The 19,825-nt window shown below is 41.7% G+C and overlaps 1 protein-coding gene across 2 annotated transcripts; it reads right to left on the bottom strand.

The window, feature by feature from the left end:
• Window positions 1-277: 277 nt before the first annotated feature.
• Window positions 278-19,441, bottom strand: tmf1 (TATA element modulatory factor 1). Of its 2 annotated transcripts, XM_084062114.1 has the most exons (17): window positions 18,908-19,441; window positions 17,277-18,736; window positions 17,061-17,164; window positions 16,191-16,317; window positions 15,602-15,707; window positions 13,956-14,098; window positions 12,769-12,935; window positions 11,076-11,232; window positions 9,988-10,080; window positions 8,552-8,708; window positions 7,566-7,758; window positions 3,936-4,005; window positions 3,540-3,632; window positions 2,903-3,028; window positions 2,358-2,516; window positions 1,649-1,774; window positions 278-1,059 (listed from the first exon to the last, which is right to left on the bottom strand). In XM_084062114.1, the coding sequence occupies exons 1-17, from the start codon at window positions 19,041-19,043 to the stop codon at window positions 919-921; spliced, it is 3,558 nt and encodes a 1,185-aa protein (XP_083918240.1). In that variant the 5' UTR covers window positions 19,044-19,441; the 3' UTR covers window positions 278-918. The 2 variants fall into 2 exon arrangements, with proteins under 2 accessions (XP_083918240.1, XP_083918241.1); XM_084062115.1 differs by lacking the exons at window positions 278-1,059; window positions 1,649-1,774; window positions 2,358-2,516; ... (1 more) ...; window positions 3,540-3,632; window positions 3,936-4,005 and adding an exon at window positions 6,880-6,991 and having other exon boundaries at window positions 7,526-7,758.
• Window positions 19,442-19,825: the final 384 nt, after the last annotated feature.

The raw sequence follows: 19,825 nt of genomic DNA, 5'->3' as shown, positions 1-19,825 counted from the left end.
TATACTTTAAAACAAAACAAAAAGCAGCTACTAATATTTACACACAACTTCACAGAATAAGCCCAAACTCGCTTATACAAAGCCGACATGGCAACACTGCTCACCGGAAATCTTACGCCAGCATACAGTTTATTAGTCACTAGGTGGCGCTGTCGACCAACTTCTGTCTTGTGAAGTCGGAAGCCTACTTTGAAACATGAGTTTCTTCTTTGAACACAAATACTTATTTTCCAACCAGAATATTTGATTAAAATGACATTTAACAAAAAGGTTATATTTCACCACCCAAATAAATGTTTATTCATTTACATATTTATACATTTTCAAATCCAATCTTCAGGATTTTAAGCATAGATTAATATGCTAAACATCTACAATTATTATTTTTTAGTTATAAGGAGCTGAACAAATTATAACTGTACAATAATTATTTTTGTTATACATCTTGAACCATTCCCATTATATTTCAATCTATTCAACTGAAAACCTTTAGTGCAAACATCCTGTTCATCGATTATGATAGTCAGAAATGGTCCACACAGCACTGTGAATCTGATCATGAAAAAGTATTTGTAATAATCTGTATGAAGTCCCAAGGATTTTAAGAGTTGTGACTGAGTCATAGTGTTGTGATTATCCTTCATCCGTTTTGTAATCTCTATTATAATGCTATGCTGTTAACAACATTACCACTATTCCCAGACATAAATAGCTATAGTATTGGATAATTAAAATGAAACAATAAAAACAAAAATAAAATCAGGATACTCAGACAGATCAACTTTACAGACATCGGTGGAAGTTGTAGGAAAAAAGTAAAATCATCTCTCCCATCTTTTACAGTGAATCTGCATACGCTGATATATAGTTTTTTTGGGGGAGCGTCCCAGATTTAAAGATGGAGATTTTTAAGCCAGTCTATTTCTGGTTCTTGAGCAGTTCATCAATCTGGATTTTGTACATGTTCTTGACATCTTCCAGGTCCAGCCTCAGTTCCTCTGCCTCCTCAGCCTTCTCTCCATACATCTGAAGGATGGTATTGTGCCTCTGCTCCAGATCCTGAAAAAATAATACACAACCCACAACAAAGTTGATCACACACACACACCTGGTAGGTGGAATTTGAGGGGCGTAACACAAGCATTTTAAATGTATACCTATTATTTATGAGCTCAGATACTACACTAGATGAGCATGTGTGCGTTGAGTTTTCTACTATATGTATTAAACATGTCTTTAAAACAACACAATACTGCCTCATCAAAGTTGGTATGGTGACTTTATACATTGTCAGACACTTGAATGTGTAATTATATTATCATCATTTTACCAAAATCCAGCTCAAGTGGAGTTAGGAGCTTTTTGACCATTAATGTGGAGATAATTGTTTTGTCTATCATTGATTAAAATGGCGAAGTCAGACAGGGAAAAAACACTAAGTTGGAGTTGGGTGGTTTGAACGACAGTTTGAGGATCCAATGGATCCAGGCTTAGTACTACCATCTGAGCAGGGCCCAAATTAGGTTCTGAGAACCTTATCTGAAACAGAGCCATAGCGTATAATCCAGAACCTGTGAATTACGTTAGATGGCATGACATGGTTCTTATAGCCAAAAAGCGACAACAGCTACTAGCCAACTGCTCTTACGTTGAGTAGAACCTTCAGCCCTGGGATGTCCTTAACCTTATCCTCCATCTCATCGTTCTCATTGGTGAGTCGGACAAGCTCCTCAGCCATGACCGATCGACTCCTCTCCAGACTGGAGATCTCCAGCTGAGAGAACATAGTAAACATGACAGTGATGGCATACAGTAGCACTTTAGGGTATATGCTCACAGCTTTACAGATACATGTTGCATAATCTTGAATTCAAAGATGTTATAGTGGTGCTATAATAAGAATGAAGAGCAATTCTTGTATTTTTGGGCAATAATGAATACAAATACAATAAAATGAATGAAAACTTACAACACAATAATTGAAACCAGAATTACTAAGGAATAAAATTTGGCAGCATGATATAGTAGCAACAAATAACGGTAAGAAAAAGCACACTTGATGGCATGCTTCAGGGTGATTAATACTTTTTGCGTGCCGATATCACACACTGAAAAAAAGGTGATCTACAAGTTCATAACGTGTCCCAACACATTGTGAATTTATAGATCTATTTTTGGTGCGCAACATAGTGCACAACCAAGTATAAATCGGTAGTATAAACACGGTCAAATCTTAACAATTTAAACATATCAGAAGCCAAATGGACAACAAATATAGCTAGACTAGAGTTTATTTAAGGGTTTTATTAATGATGCTGTGAAGAGTTTAGCATCCAGTCTGTGGAGTGAACTGCTACCTGCAGCTGTGCTATCTCTCCTTCTCTCCCTTTGAGCTGAGACTGCAGGTTCTCTATGATGTTGGAGCCTCCAGACAGCCTGGCAGCTTCGTATAAGTTGGTGCCACTCATGGACATGGACATGGACATAGAGGCCAGCGAGTGGTCCAGAGGGTCATCCTAAACAACACAAAATCATGCAAACAATTCAACTTCAAAAAGGATATTATGCAAATGTTGGTCTTTTGTATTACCTTCACCAACAGAGTTTGACTGGGGCATTTTTTCACCCTGTTCGGTTTGTTCCGTTTGTTAGCAAAATAACTGAAGAATGGATGGCCAGATTTTAATGGAGCTTGGAGGCTAATGTTTATCACACTGCCCTGAAGAGATGATCAACTTTTGGTCGAAAGTCAAATCATGACAATAGCAGAGTGCAACCTCCGGCAACACTATGCAGAGTGCAATTTTTATGTTTTTATGTTTGAGTAATTGGAAGCAGGTTCCAGTGTATTTGCTCCTATTGTAATATGCACATTATGTGACTGAAGACTTAAGCTGTTTACCTGAGATAGCACAGAGGTATGCAGACCGGCGTTGTCCGGCCCGCTGATGGAGCTGGAGCGCGACAGTGAGTGGGGGGTGGAGGAGGTGGGGGGCTCGCCCATAGAGAGCACCATGGCCTTCCTCTCCTGATGGACAAGCACAGCACAGTCACACACACATCAACATTAACTACAGTACAAAACAAAACCTATTTAATCTAGTCGAGATTTTCTTATCTTGTTACTTCCCATTTTACAAGTATACAAGAGTAGAATGATTGGGTTTCAGCTCCTTGACATTGTAGCAACAAGAAAAATTGCAAATAAACAGCAATAAAATAACAATAGGGAAATAGTAGCAAATAATAGTACTACAAAACAATAAGATAGCAATCGGACAATTTTAGGTGCCATGTGCATAGGTCGTACCGTTGTGTGTGCGTGTGTGTGTGTGTGTGTGTGTGTGTGTGTGTGTGTGTGTGTGTGTGTGTGTGTGTGTGTGTGCGCACATTTATTTGTAGGTGCAGACAGACAGACAGACAGACAGACAGACAGACATGAATAAGATGTGGTCTTGTGGTAAGATGTAGAAAAGGTGTAGATCAAAAGGCCAGTAGAGTACAGTAGCTAGAGGATACATTAATACATCATGTATTACCCTTTCCTTGAGGGCTTCTTGTGCTAGGTAGCATTTCTTCTTCTCTTGCTCCACCTTCATCTTCTCCATCTCCAGCTGATTGGTCAGCAGCAGCTGGTGGGTATAGCAGATAGAGGCAGACATAAAGCAGTTGTTCTACACAGGGAAGTTCACATTCTCGTTCAGTAGCGCTATTTTCGAGTGAAAAACACTGACGCGGGAGTGTTATTATTACGTTGCGTGTACAGCCCGCCCTCTCGTCCTGTGTACTGGGGGAGGGGATGGGGGGCATGAACGATATCGTGAAGGTAACAGTTTCAGGACGTGAACGTTCACTGCAATGAACTAGTTATTTTGAACGAATCGATCATGAACGACCCATCACTAGAGAGCAGAGGGAAAAGGAACACACGGTACCTTCTCTTTCTTTGCATCTTCTATTGCTCGACTGTGTTCCCCACGCAGGTTTTCCAACTCAACGTGCTCCCTAAAAGGACAATTACAGCAATTATTAGAAAACAATAACAATAATAATTAATTATACTAATTAATAAATGACAGTAGAGACTGTGGGGGAAAAACAAGTTCATAACTTTCAGGAAACATGTTTCAGATAAAAACAGAAACAATGCACATATAGTCAGGATCATAAACAAATGAATGGTTAATAGCCAGATGCTTTCTAACCAGATAACATGCAGTGACTGTTGAAAACAGAAAGGGGAAAAACAAATGAACTTGAATCTTGAAACTGAATCTGCGGTGCAATGCCGAATTATATTTATCCTCCTTTATATCACACATGGCAAATATTGTAACAGTAAGCTGTTTAGTTTGCTTTCTAGTTTCTAACCAGATAACATAGTAATAACATCGCAACAGTAATGTAGTGGATTACTACATAGTAATGTAGTGGATTGTTGATCAATCGAAACATGAGCTGAGAAAAGAATCTACGAGCTAGCCAGGAGTCGAACCTAGAATCTTCTGATCCGTAGTCAGACGCGTTATCCATTGCGCCACTAGCCCGCCGTGCTGCATTGCTGTGCTCTGACAAAGAAAAAGGCTGAGGCATGCGACCTAGTTGCCATGCACAATTTCCTCCGTTAGAGGGAGGTGATGTTCCCTCTTTCTTTCTCTGTTTCTTTCTCTCTTTGTCATTCCTTTCTCTTGTCTCCTTTTATTTATTTTTTGCTATTGTTGACATTTTGTTTAAAATGTGATATATTTTTTAATATTATATATTATATTACATCTATAAAATGTTTTTTATTAAAAGCCTGCTGTGTAAAGGAGTTGTAACACAGCATTTTACTATTAACACAAAATACAAAGCATCTGGTGCTTGTCCACAATTAAATGTTGCAGTTCCAATGTTATTGCAATGTCCACATCAAATAAAATGAACTAAACTGAATCTGTGGTGCAATGCCGAAATTATATTTATCCTCCTTTATATCACACATGGCAAATATTGTAACAGCAAGCTGTCTAGTTTGCTTTCTAGTTTCTAACCAGATAACATAGTAATAACATGGTAACAGTAATGTAATGGATTACTACATAGTAATGTAGTGGATTGTTGATGAACAGAAACATGAGCTGAGAAAAGAATCTACGAGCTAGCCAGGAGTCGAACCTAGAATCTTCTGATCCGTAGTCAGACGCGTTATCCATTGCGCCACTAGCCCGCTGTGCTGCATTAGGCCTCTCACACAGCACACAAAGCTAAGCCAACTGCCACGCTGCATGACAGCTTCCCATGTGGGGGGAGGGGCAGTTCTGTGAGGGCTTTTAGCACCCCCCCCCCTCCTCACACAACTGGCTTGCCTTGTACACATTATAGACTTGTCAGTAGAGACCTCTCTACCAGGGAAGGTCTGAGAAATTCTATTCTATTCTATAAAAAAAAGAAAGAAGCTAAGACATTTATTTTTTACCTTTCTTCTATTATACATCCAAAATTTAGTACAATGGTGTAAGAATGGTATAATACAATGGTGAACCAGAACCAAGAGTTGGAGGTGTGAATGTCGATCATTAACAACTTAAGACTCTATACTATAGTAAAACAGACCAGTTGCACTGTGCTTAGTGCGCACTTATCGGATAAAATATCCTATCTACAAGCTTGTGATTTTTGCCAATGTTAAAAACAAAAAACACAGGAGCCGAGATACAGGATTTTAAAGTAATAAGTTAACCAAGGAGTGAATGGAGCTAGAAATATTTGGATGGCTATATCTATGGTTCTGTGTGGATAAATAGAAAAAATATATATTTTTTTCATTCACGGTTATACTCGTGACTGGCAGATAACGGGGTATTTTTCCAATCACGGTTATACTCGTGATTGGCAGGTAATGTGTTAAAGACTCTGGGACTGAGCTAAATAACCATTGTGAGGTCATTATCACTTTCTGACAACCCTGGGTGAAACACGTAAATCAAGTGAGGTACAAAGAAATTCAGGCATTGACACAATATAAACAGAGTATACAATGGCCAAAGGCAAGTTCTTAAGTATCAATCTAATGTAACCTAAGATGAGCCCTACAGGCGTGAATCCTGTTAAAATGCAGTACTAAAGGCGGCTCTGTATAATTTTATCTTTTAAATGAGAAGCATCAGTGTCGTTACAGAGAGGTGAGAAGTTACCCTGCTATTCATATCAATGGAAGCCCCACCACCAGCTGTCACATGAGCCACGCATTTCACAAAGAGTATGTTTAGATGCAGCAAGACTCAACGGCTGCTCCCTGGTGGTCTAGTGGTTAGGATTCGGCGCTCTCACCGCCGCGGCCCGGGTTCGATTCCCGGTCAGGGAACGATTATTTTTAAAAGCCCTACTACGACCACCTTCTCAAGCCCATTCTCAAAAATCACAATGAAAGATTACCTGTTAGTGGAATAGCCATCAACATAGTGTGTGTGTATGTAGTGGTCTCTTTTGTGTCCACAGAAATGTCCTTACGGCACAAATAAAATCTATTTATTTTTTCCACGAGTGCTGGTATTCTCTTTGATTGTAAAGGAACTTTTCTAGACCATGCACCAATTAAGAACATATTTAATTAAGTTAGAAGAAAGGGCTTGTGCTTAGCATTCTCCTGCAAATGTGTCTCTTGCACAAAGTGGTCTATTGAAAAGCCCCTTGAGAAAATTGTACCTGCAGCTACTTTCACTTTAAATCCACCTCATGGCGGCATACTATGTACACACCTGCATATGATGCTAATGTTCTAAACATCATGTACAAACATGCCATTACATACACTATATGTATATGTATTGTGTATATACATATATATATATATATGTATTGTGTATATACATATATATATATATATATATATATATATATATATATATATATCTTACTTGTTTATTTAATCTGTTTCTATTTAACCTGTTTCTATCCCACATTTCTTTCTATTTTCACTCACAAAATAATTTTGCCCACTTCTTTACACCTGTGATGTAGTCTCGCGTAGCCAGACCCCACAGAAAATGAAAAACAGCGACCTCTGCTTTTCTGATATTCTGTGGAGTCTGGCAGGAGTATAATGTTAGACTAGAGCGCAGGGAAACACCGGTTTCATGTCTGCCTATAGCGCATCACTTCCGGTTGGTGCGACCATGTTTTCATTCCCACTAACAATATTTCTACACGGAACACTAACACCACTTCTCCCAGAGAACATGGATGGTTTTGGTTATAAGCCCACTTGTTTCTATGATGAAAGAGTAATTTAAATGTGAATATCTTTCCGTGGTTTTGTCCGCTCCGAGGACGCTATTGTTAAATTAGTTTCGGCTAGTTTCGAGGGGGGGAGGGTGGATCATGGTGGATGGACACGTTAATCCCGCCCACTACATTTGATTGGGTAAAGCGCGGCCCACTTCCTGATCTGAAGGCACGCCCACTTTTAGCCAATGCGCACTGGTTAGGACGAACCGCTCCGACAGATTCCACCGCAGGTCGGAATCTGTTCTTGAGAGATTACCTGTGATGTGACAATAAAGCTGATTCTGACTGCATGTTACCTGCTGCCCTCATCCTCCAGTTTCTCCCTCTTCTGCTTCTCTGCGTCCAGCTGTCCCAGGACACGGCCCTTCTCCTGACGCAGCAGGGAATTCTGGGACTCCAGAGAGGCCAGCTGAGCCTTGACGCCGAGCAGCTCGTCGGTCGCGGAGCGTTCCTTCTCCACGGCCACGGCCAGCTGAGCCTGGGCGTCCGCTGAGGAGGGGTAATGCACAGAGGGAACCATATTTTAGACTATTGTTCAGACTAGGGCAGTGGTTCTCAAACATTTTCATGTCAAGGACCCCCAAATGTATGTATTTAGCCGCAGACCCCCCCATCTGAAAATATTGTGTGCCAGGAACGCCCCCGGGCAAGATTTGTGTTGTTAAAATATAAAAAAGTATCCCACATTTATTTTTTATTTTTTTTTAAATAGCAGATCTACAAGCTCACAACTCATCATTTTTTTTTTTTCAAATAGCTAATGTATCATAGGGTTAAAGTGGTTAAACAGATTTTGATGCTATATCAAATTTACCTGGGGACCCCCTGGAACCCCCCTCAAGGACCCCTGGGGGTCCCCAGACCACACTATAAGAATCAATGGATTAGTGTAAGATAGCAATTTATAAATACTGGCCTAAATACAGTGTGGTGTCTGTGGACACCTAGGGGTCTTTGAGGGTGTTGTATCAAAATCAGTTAAACCACATTAACCCTAATATATATCAATTCCAAAATAGACTACTATCTACAACACACATCGATTCCCAATGCAATGTGTTGTGAGCTTGCATATCAGCATTTCTTTATTAAATCATGAACAATTCTGAAAAACGTATTACTTAAAAAACATATACCGTATATATATGGGGTGATCTGTTATATATCTGTTATTTTCACATGGGGAACCGTGGCCAAAAACATAGCAACTTGGGGTCCTTGACATGAATATCTGAGAAACACTGGCCTAAAAGACCTCCTCCACTGAGACTCTTGTTCTCACCTAGCCTATCAGAGATGCTCTTCTCCAGCTTCTCCCAGGATGCCGTCTGGCCCCCCAATGAGGCCTGCAGGTTCTCAATCTGCCGGAGAAGAGGCCGCGTTGCAGAGGTAACACCTTGACTCAACTCCTGGTTCCTGGTTTCTGCCTCCTGCAGTCGCTGTGCAGGGCAAGACAAAAAAAACATTTAGATTTTGGTTATAAATATCTCTTTAAAAATAGAATGGGAGAACTCGTCAGTTGAATAGTTCACAGTTAACCACTAAATCACGCTGAGGAAGGCTGTGTGCCAAAAAGGTCTGTGTTTAATCTGCTGCTGGGGATTTTCAATAAATAAGAGATCATAAGGGGCCAAGTGAGTGCTGGTGATCTTTCTTTAAGTCATGCGCGGAGTATAAATGAGGCATTGCTGAAGTGTCCTGGCTTTTTTGATTGATTGAATACTTTACTAGTCAGAAATGTAAACAACACGTGGTACAGTCAGACATTAAAGGGTAAGACCACTTTGGTAGAGGTTTGGGTTGTGTAGTTACCTTGCCATGATGTAACTCCAAAGGTGGGCAAGAAATCAAAAATAATTACTCCATTGATTAGAAATTGATAATTCAAAATATGCTCCTCATTGACTTACATTGTACGGTAAAACAGCTCTCAAAGTCACTCTTTTATCACATAAATGAACCCAAACATAGCTGATTCAGACAATATAGAGCATCACCAAACCCAGTACTGTTTGTTTTTTTAATAAAAATGTCAACTTCCTGTTGATTTTACTATTTGAAGATCTGGATCCGGAGATCCAGTCCAGGTTTTCTACTTATTAAAAATGGCAAAATCAACAGGAAGTTGACATTTTTATTTAAAAAAAAAACAGTACTGGGTTTGGTGATGTTCTATATTGTCTGAATCAACTTTGTTTGCATTCGTTTATGTGCTAAAAGAGTGACTTTGAGAGCTGTTTTACCATACAATGTAAGTCAATGAGGAGCATATTTTGAATTATCAATTTCTAATCAATGGAGCAATTATTTTTGATTTCTTGCCCACCTTTGGAGTTACATCATGGCAAGGTAACTACACAACCCAAACCTCTACCAAAGTGGTCTTGCCCTTTAAGGCTAAAAGGATAACACAAAAAAAAGGTCCTGGCTCCCCTTGTTTCCATTGTGGTCCTATGCATTCAATTCATCAACACAGCATAAAAGATTTACATAAACACTATATGTACAAAGGAGGAAAAAATGACACCCCTTGTGGTTTTCTGATAGATGTTTTTTCAGGTCAGTTTTGAAAGAAACCAGTGATTCACATCCTTTAATGGATGGTGTCAGCTGTCAGGACATTCCACATTTTGGTGGTAGAGTAGCAGAATGAGAATTTTCACATGTTTGTTCTAAATTCGGGTGGTACCAGATAAGTGTTGTGGCTCTCTGCCTTACCTGTTGCAGCTCACTGATCTCGTCTCTCAGGTAATCCTCTTTCCTGCCCTGCTGCTGCTCCGCCCGCTGTAGGGCCATCCTCAGGTCAGCCACCTAGTCAGGGGAGGTGGAGAGCGTTTTAGGGGGAACCATAATTGTATATCACAGTAAAAAAAAGAAAATCACTCACAATAATCCTATCGCAGACCGTTTTTTTTGTCTACACCAAATCTCTTCACCAAAAATGTTCCCCCCCAGAATATGAACGATGGGGCGCAGGTGATTAGATTTTTGATTTGACTTGATTTTGGTAAAAGAAATACAAGTTCCAACACAATATAACTATAAACCAGGATGTTAAAGTTAATGAAACACTTATTTCCAAAGTGGTCCTGAAAAAGGAAGAAAGACTAACAAAAGTGGATTTTTTTAAGTTTTAAGCATATTATTGCAATAATTATCATTAATCACAATTATTTTGGCCACAATAATCATGACATGAAATTTTGTCTAATAATAAAATGTTATAATTTAATAAATTGTCCCATCCCTAAAGCACTAAGGACTGATGCTGCAGCTACTATTGGGTGTTCATTTTCCTAACCATGTAAATGGGAAGTATGTGGTATGTGGCAAAAATTACTCTACACAGTATGTGTGGTATTATCGTACCTAAAATGTTGTGTTTACAACTCAAATATTTTATCAAATCAGTCCAGACGATTCACAAGCCCTTTACAATACATTAAACTTTTTATTTTTGTATGTCTCTTTATCTTTTTATTTATCTATACATCTTTAATTAAATACCATTTATGCCTTATAGAGAGCAATTTGCCTTGGTGCAGGAAATGTGTAATAATCAACTTGCCTTACCTACAAGGAATTTAATTTGGCAGGTTGCTCTCCATATCAACATACACAAAGTAATACAAGGATCACAAATGATATGAAAGAAATATAAAATCAGGCCTGTGCCCTGGTAGGCAGGCGTGGTGGAGTAATTACAGCATCACAACACAATATTGCGCTAAATGCATAATATTTGCTACCATGAATTCAGGGACTATAATACAGAACACTGCATGCAGAGAATGAGCCACTGTTACCTGGTTAGCCAGAGCCTCCTGCTGCATACGGGCCTCCTCTTGGGCTTTCTCCAGGGCCACGCTCAGCTGCTCCTTGACATGGGTCTCCCTGCTGAGAGTTGCCTCCTGGGCCTCACTGGCCCTGCTGGCGTTGGCCTTGTGGAGCTCTGCCAGCTCCCTGGGGACATAGGATGTGCAACGTTGCTGTCATGCAGAAACCTCTTATCTCCATATTCTAACTTTTTGTGTTTTTTTCCCCCGTAAATTAACGCCCTACTTGATCATACTACCGCGTCACACAAAAGCATCAAAAGTAGCAGATCCGCAAAATCACAGCGCGAAGTGGTGAATTTTGAGCTTGTAGATCTGCTAATTTTGCCGTTTTTGAATTTGAATCCTGAAAAGTAAATTCTCGTAAGTTTTGGACGAGAACCACCACGGCTGTGTCTTGTTGCTGCCGTCTGCTACATACATACATACATACATACAACTCTTGAATTGTAACCACACGCCACAGTATTCAATGGATCTTTCATTTCTATAGTGTTACTGTTGGATGTGGTGAGCTTCCTATTACACTTAAAATATTAAATAAATAAATAACTCTTCTTTCAGCAAATAGCCTACTGCAGACCCGTTGAAAGAGAGTTACCACATGCTCTGATTTTGCCGCAACCATGTGATTCATGTGTCGTGTGTGCTTCATCAACACCATTATGAGGATGACGATTCAATGTTTGAATCCAACTATTGGTTGCCAATAGTTTCGGCAGTTGGCAAGTGTTGCTCTTCTCTTGTCATCTCTTAGCACACCTAAACACATTTCAAATCAACTGTAAGTCTATGGGAGTGTTGTAACTCTCTCTCACAATAGCTCTTGCCTACAGTAGATTAAGGGCCCTATCTTGCTCGCCGCCTTACCCCTTATGCCTAAACTTCTTTGGCACTTTGGCTAAAAAGTTTAGGCACAATGTGTGTGTGTGTTAAAACCATACACAGAGCTACTGAAAACCCATGTAACTCACCTAACATGCTGAGTGCTGACTACCTTAGCGGCTATACTGTACTTCTTTGTTTACCCGGGAACCCATTAGAGTTAACAGAAGTCTTTCATTGTTCTGGTAACTTGACACTAATTGCAGGTCCTCGCATGCACATGTTTTTTATGTTAGGATGTATTGTGCGCATAATGCAAAGGGATACTTTGAACAGGTGCCACTTTCGGAGCACATATAATCAGATCTTCAATCTGACAGAGTTCATTGGGATTGATGATAATCCCTGCATGTACAGTAAGAGTAGCCGGTGTCGCCTGCAGGCCATCTGAACTCATTCTGGTACCCGAGTCTGCCTCTTTGTTCTCTTAGGAGTCTATTCTCTCTAACTCTTCCATAAGGCCTCACAGTTTAACTCTTCAGAGGTCTACTGTTGAGTATTTAGTAGTGGTGTCACGATTGATTAAAAGAAAATTGATCTGATACAATTTCAGAAAATAAATAATGTAAAGAACTCTCAATATGTGCCATTTACAACTTCACAAAAATGTGAACGGTCATCTTTGTTCCATGAAGATGGAAAGTTACGTTTTTGACTGCTGGGTAACTGTTAAGCAATTTCAAGATGTCAGTTTGGGTTCGGTCAATCTGGGTACCCATTCTGTAAAAAAACAAAAATTTAAATTAGGTATTAGTTGAGTATTTATGAGTTTATGTACTTGTAAGAGCTGTCCAGAGCAGACTGGAGGCTCCTGTTGTTCTCCTGCAGCTCCTCAACGTCAGTCTGCAGCCTGCTGAGCTCCTTCTCTTGACGCTCCACTACACCGTTCAGCTTCTTGATGTTCTCCCTGTGTTGCTTTTCCACCTCCTCCTTCCCGTCCAGCACCTATACACACATACAGTATCTGTACATGGCCTAGGTCAACTATATAATGCAAATCAAAAGGCAATGCTCTATGAGTTGAAAAAGTAGCATGTCCAACCTTTCCATTTTAGTGTCATCTTGGCCTAACTCAGTCATGCCAAACTTGGCTTCCCAAATCCTTGAACCTTATACCATATTTCTCCTCTGTGGGTCTTGTTGAAATGTCATATCCATGTTACCTTGACGCCGAACACATACTGTATATATGTTGACTACAGTTTTAGTAATATGTCAAGCTGTCACATTTTCATCCAGAAACCATGCCTGCGTGTGTTTTGAGCTCAAAGGAACGCATGCAAGGTCACTGATTATCTTTTGAGGAACGCAACAACACCTCCGTCAGCGACGACTGGACGACCGGTCAAGAGATAAAGACCCAAGGTCAATGTGTTGTCCAAGACATTTGGACGCCGTTTGTCTGAGATAAACTGTGGCACATTATCACCGTGCCATCTTCCCTCTCAATCTATGAGCTGGCTCCACATGGGCAGCTGTCATCATCAGAAATTATGTGGGATAACAACTTCCATTGTGTATAACTATTGTGATCATTGAGTGTTTAGTCACAGAGAGCGCTTAGCCTAGAACCATCGGCACTGCAAACCCATCTGCTCTCTTGAGAACAGTAATCTATTAGTATACAGAATCATGGCTGTGTGTGTGTGTCTTATTGCTTCTGTGAAATTAATCAGAACTTCTTGGGTAATAAGATTCTTATTTTTATAATTATGTAGGCTTCAAATTCCTACACTATCAATACCCATGTTGTGCTCACTGGCCTAACTGATAGTAAGTGATGAAGAACTAAGTAAATTTTTATACGGAATCTGCAAATTAATTGAAAGAAAACCACAACTCTCACAACCAACATTTTCAAACATTGACAAAAATGTTCAAAAATAGCAGATGTTCAAGTACTTTTCCCCATTCGCCATACGACGCCCAAGTATATAGGGCTGAAGTGGGTCAACCATCACTGACCTGCTGCAGATGTTTGAGCTCCTCCTCCTGTTCCTTGAGCTTCTTGCTCTGTTTGATGATCCTGGTGTCGCAGTCCTTCTCCTTCACACGCAGCTTCTTGATGATGTTGGAGTGCTGCAGCTGCTGCTTGGACAGCTTCTCACCTGCAACATGTTTAAACATATGTACATGTACTCAGACACTGATTGGCCCCATGATTGTACTTGCCTCGTCCGCGCTGCACGAGAGACAGTGGACGGCGGGCGCGACATGGTTGTGAGCAATTCTTGATGAATTTAATACATAGGACCACAATGGAAACAAGCCCTTAGGGCTTTTTGTATTATCCTTTTAGCATCATTGTATAATCATACCATTGTACTATTTGCAAACTGTTAATAAAGTATTCAATCAATCAATACTACACTGCTCTAACAGTGTGTACTTTATGGCCACGCATAAAGTACGCACGGTCTGGGATGCGTGCATAAGCCCCCGCGCAGCGGACATGACCTGGTGATGACATTTGCATCATATGACGGGGCTCCGTGGGAGGTGGCAAGTATAATTTGGCCTTAAAGCTGACAGCTACTGCGGACACACACATATTTCAACTGTGAAAATGTCCGTTTCTCTGATGATTCCATTATATACAGAGACAACACTAAATGGACCAGTCTCAAATGTATTCACTTGTTGTATAATGCATACACATTTAGCCCATTTAGACCGATTCTAAATCCTGACCCAAGTTTTCTGAAAAAAATAATTTGTATTCAAATTTTTCAAAAAGGATTATGTTGCTATATATATATAGCAAGCAACAGATAATGTGACACAGAGGTGTTCCTGGCTTGAAATGTATAACACCGTATAGGTGTTCTAGGTCGACATTGTTTTTAATACTCTCGATTTCCAATTAAAAAGTGATTATTATTATTATTTATTCATTTTTTGTCTTGTCGTTTGTCTTGTTATGACCTTGGTGGGAGGGTGGGGGGTTGGGGAAATAAGATGTCGTACATAATACAATGTGCTTGTATTTTATATGCAACATATGGAAACATAAAAATAGTGTTTTAAAAAAATAAACTCAAAGAGGTTCCCCAAATCCACGCAGTATAGCCGATATTACGCAGACAAGCATGCACTGTTCAACCGAGGAAGTATGTTTTTTCCCCTTCTAATTGATGACACGATGTGACAAAATACAAGTTCAGAATTTGACAGTTGCTGCAGAACACACAGCTGTAATGACTAATGCAAAACTGCACATCTAAGGGCATTCGCAAACATCGACATCATAAACATTTTAACAATTGAGGCTATCACAGCATCAGACCAGATATCACGTGGCTCATTGATTACCCTCATTTTCAGAGTGATTAACAAGGCCTATAACTCTGCTGTTGATATCTATAGATAATACTTACTCTTCACTGAATGTTGACCTGAGGATGTTAAAACAAAGTGTCATTCCCACTACCTCTAGGTGAGTCTTTCAAGTCTAAGTACCAAATCAAAGTCCAAGTTTGAGTCTGTGAGAAGTTTACACACAGCTAGAAAACGGTATCTTTGAGGCTGTGTCTTGGTTATACTCACTGTGACATGAGGATGGATGGAGGAGTAAACAAGGAATTGCAAGCATACAGTATAATGAGCCTCACCTTCCTCCAGCAGGCCTCTGATCTGCTCCTCTTTCTCTCTGATGATCTCCATCGTCTCATTGGAGTTCAGTCGGGTGGAGAGCTCTTCTCGCATGCCCTTAATTTCCTGTGGAGGAGAAAGAGCAAGATGGCATGGTCACAGACACCCTGCTTGTCTCATGTTGTGGTTGTCACGCAACATTAAAACAAACCACCAACCTGACATACCTGAGTTTCTCATATGAAAAGGAACTAGCTAATTACTCAGATCTCATCACAATCAGAGTAGACCGTTAGAGCATCAAGCTGTTGGGGAATCACCTTAAAGTAATGATCTTTTAGTTATCCTGATGAAGGTATTGTTGTTTAACCTGCAAGTGTATTTTCTATTCTTGCCATGCATGAGCCATACTATTACAGGCTTTTAATTTTTTCCACAAGAGTGCCTTGGTCTCTTCCCTTCTTGTGCCATTTAATTTTGTCACCGATTTGCACCAAAGAGCACCTTGCCAAACAGATGCGCTCCTTTCTCGCTTTCTTCTACACCTTATCTAAGAACGATGACAGTCAAGCAGCGGACAAGGACATTAGTGTGTGTTTACTGTGTTACCTTCTTAGCAATGTCCCTCTCCTTGCAGGCCAGCTGAGCCTTCCTCTCTGCTTCAGCGATGCGCTGTGTGAACTCCTCTTTCAGGGACTGGACGGTAGAGCTCTCCTCCTTCAGGCTGAGCACTTCACTAGAGATCAAATTACACAAGCCCCATTCAGATATATGTACAGGATTTGCAGGCAATGTGTCGGCATATTTAATTTTGGTGTCACGTGTGAACGTGCAACGAATTTTGAGTGGTGGCAATCTTGTTTCGGCATTTATGCCAGCCTGCAGATGGATGGATCATGGATGCTTTTAGTATATTGATAATTCTCATCACCAAATGCCTAGACTGCGTGCTTACTGTCATATACGCGAGCACAAGTACTGTAATCAACTATTCCACCGAGAATGAAAACGGTTCATACTGTACAGGAAAATAGGGCATGTGAGAACGCTTCTCCTATTGCCTATGCCGACAACTTATGTTAATTGGTTTCCCAAAAATAACGGTATCCATATCTGAACATAGCTACAGACAGACTCATAAGTCCAACAGCTCACTGGCAATATTCAAACTGATGGCTCTAGAACACAGAATGGACTGATACGGTTTGGCCGTATCGCATTATCACATACACAATCACACACAAACACACATGTTACATAAGAAGACCACAATGGAAATAAACCTTCAGGCTTTTCTTGTGTCTTATGCTTCTAGTCTGACTTATGTATGCATCTGTATGTTGTTGCAAAATCCTGTTTTATGTCACGTGAACATGGCAAAGTGTGGCCTAAAACAAATATTTGGATCCGGCAGTAGACTCAAACACAAAGTATGGGGTGTGTGTGTGTGTGTGTGTGTGTGTGTGTGTTCCAACTCACTCTTTGAGGTTGTCACATTCTTCGTCCAGCGTAGCTTTATCTTTGCTGACTGCAAGCAGCTGTGACTCCCTCTTCTCAAGACGACTTGACAGCTCATCAATCACCTACACAAAGAGTCCAATATTTTTGTCAATATATTAAATTCACTGAAATATTACAATTCAAGTGTTTTGATTGATACTACCAGCTACACGGGGAAACAACACCCGTTGTTACCTTTTGTAGCACCAGAATCTGGCACGTGGACACACTTTTCATCTCTTCTGTGATTGGCTGTGTGGGGTCCCCATCAGCATCGGGGGTAGCACCTGGCAGTGTGAAGTTGACCTCTGCTTCTTGCTCCATCAGGTCTTCGAGCTGCTCACTGTTAACAGGCGTGGCGCTGCGCCCACTCTCCTCCATCTCATCCACTGATTGGTCCCTCATTGTTTCATTGAGCGCCTCGTCCTCCTCTTCCTCTTCTTCCTCCTTCTCCCCCACCACTCCCTCCACCTCCTCCTCTTCTTCTTCCTCCTTCTCCCCCTCCACTCCGTCCTCCTCCTCCTCCTCATTCTGAACCTCAGCTGATGGAGACACGTCCGTGGGGGTGGAGCTAGCGGTGACCGACGCGAGCGTCCGACTCCCGGGGATCTCGTCGTCCGAGTTGACCTCGCTGACACTCCGGCTGTCTAGCGACTGCACGCTGAACGAGTCAATGCGCTCGAAAGCGTCCGAGGAGGAGCCGCAACTCTCCGTGAGCTTGGGGTAGTCCTCCTGGCGGGGGAAATCGCCGCAGGTGGAGGCAGAGAGAAGCTGAAAGGAGCCCTGCATTAGGTGGAGGCTGCCCTTGCCGTCCGCCGACTCCTGCCTGGAGCTGGCCGAGCTCTCGCTCAGCACGCTTTCGTGGTCCAGCACCTCGATGTCACTGGTGGTGGAGGTGCCCGAGGAGAAGGCGCTGACCGGAGGAGAGGGAGTGTCACTCTGACGGTCCTCCGTCTTTGGCTCTTTAGGGTCCAGGAGGACCTCCTTAGGGAGCGACGGGGCAGAGGGGTCGGATGGGGCGGAGCTCTCGGGTTCAGCGGTGATAGTAGGAGGTGCAGAGGGTGTCTCGGTAACATCCAGTGGAACCTGTTGTTCTGTGGAAGTCGGCGACTGTTCCGTGAGCGAGTCCACATAAACAGCGTCCTCAGTAATGTCCGTTTCTACCCAGCTCATACTGGTGGTTTCGCCATCAACCTCACAAGGACAATCACTTGGAAATGAATCCGGAGACACGGGCTGGAGGAGGATGTTGTCTGGATGTGGCGAGGATGGTGTGGACTGAGTCTCATCCACCTGGCTCTCTCCGGCCTCCTGGTCCTCTCCACTCAGATCCGCGGGTCCCGGAGTGTGAGGTTCTGCATTGCCGTCTTCGATCACAGTCTCCCTGCTCCTCTTCTTCTTCTTCTTCTTCTCCTCTTGCAGCCGTCTGCTGGATTTAGCGGGGGGCACTGACACGACCTGGAGGTTGACACCCTCGCCACCAGGGGGTAAGAAGGCACTGAAAAAGCTCTCCGTCTCTTCATCCAGAACAGTGCGGGTGACAGGAGTGGTAATGGCCTCAGACGAAGGAGGAGGAACGTCAGTGGGCTCCTCTAATGGAGAGTCCCACTCTGTCGTCCCCCACCCTCCGCTTAGCGGAGTCTTCACCGGCAAATCTGATTGAGAGGGGTGAACAAAATGATATAAAATTATCTATCATCTCAGATGATAACAACCTGACAGTCACATAGACCCATGTTGGCTGTTACACAAACACCTAAAGTGTTTGTGTAACAGCTAAGATGGGTCTATAGCCAACATTACACGTAGTAAAAAAGGCCACATACCATTGTAGGGCATGACAACAGTATCATTCCACTGGTCCTCCTCTTGGATGTCCAGGACTCTGTCGATGGACTTCTGAGCGCTGTTCAAGGCTTGCTTAGCAAAAGTGGACAGGTGGGATGCGTTGAACCAACTCATCTTTGGACAGTTAGTTCTCTAGCTAACAACACGTCCACTGTGTGTTAATGAGAGTAAGTTAACCATTCTACCAGGCTTCGGTTAGTATGCAAGCTGTTATGGCTAACTAGTAGTTCGCACAGATGCAGACGACACTAACTAGTAGTTAGCACAGCTGCAGACAACACTAACAGACAACAGACAACACTAGTAGCTAAATGTCTGTTTGGCAGGTTAAAACCCCCAACTAACTGCAAGTCATTCGAGTAGAACGACAGCTTAGCGTTCCCAGCTCTCTGTCGAAGATCGCCGCTTCGATCAAAGCGTGGATATTCCCAAAGTTCGGAGTTTCTCTCGGCTTTTTCGCCTGTCCATCGTCGTTTGTTATGGTCGTCTCAACTTGTTAGCCCAGCTGCTAATGTGTTAGCCCCCTTGCTACTTCCGTTCCACGTATAGCATCATGACGTCATGATGTGGGCTGACTGGTCCTGGTGTCAAGTCCTCCCATGATGATGACCTACATCAGTGGTTCTCAACCACATGATTCTAGGGGGTTCCCACTCCCCAGATGACAGTAATGTGACAATTTAAGGATTTTTAAGACCTTTTAAATACCTTAAAAAAAGAAAGAAAGTAAAGAAAAAAAGACCATAACTGCATCAAATGTAATCAACAAACTATACTATAAAAACTGGTCAAACATTGGCCAAATTGTCAAATAATACAAGAGGCAACAAAATAGCCGATCTACAAGCTCGTACGCCTCACTGTGGGCTTGCAGATCTGCTGTTTTCACAATATTT

Source organism: Gymnoscopelus microlampas (assembly GCF_963454915.1).
Source record: "Gymnoscopelus microlampas genome assembly, chromosome: 7".
Lineage (NCBI taxonomy): Eukaryota > Metazoa > Chordata > Actinopteri > Myctophiformes > Myctophidae > Gymnoscopelus > Gymnoscopelus microlampas.
Note: the sequence above shows the minus strand (reverse complement) of the source record. Positions and strands in the feature narration are given on the sequence as shown.

Coding starts and splice junctions, on each gene's coding strand:
- tmf1 (XM_084062114.1), bottom strand. CDS start 19,043: ATGAGTTGGTTCAACGCATCCCACCTGTCCACTTTTGCTAAGCAAGCC. Junction 8,709..9,987: donor AGATCAGTGAGCTGCAACAG/GTAAGGCAGAGA, acceptor TGCCCTGCACAG/CGACTGCAGGAGGCAGAAAC. Junction 4,006..7,565: donor CTGGAGGATGAGGGCAGCAG/GTAACATGCAGT, acceptor TTGTCCTTTTAG/GGAGCACGTTGAGTTGGAAA.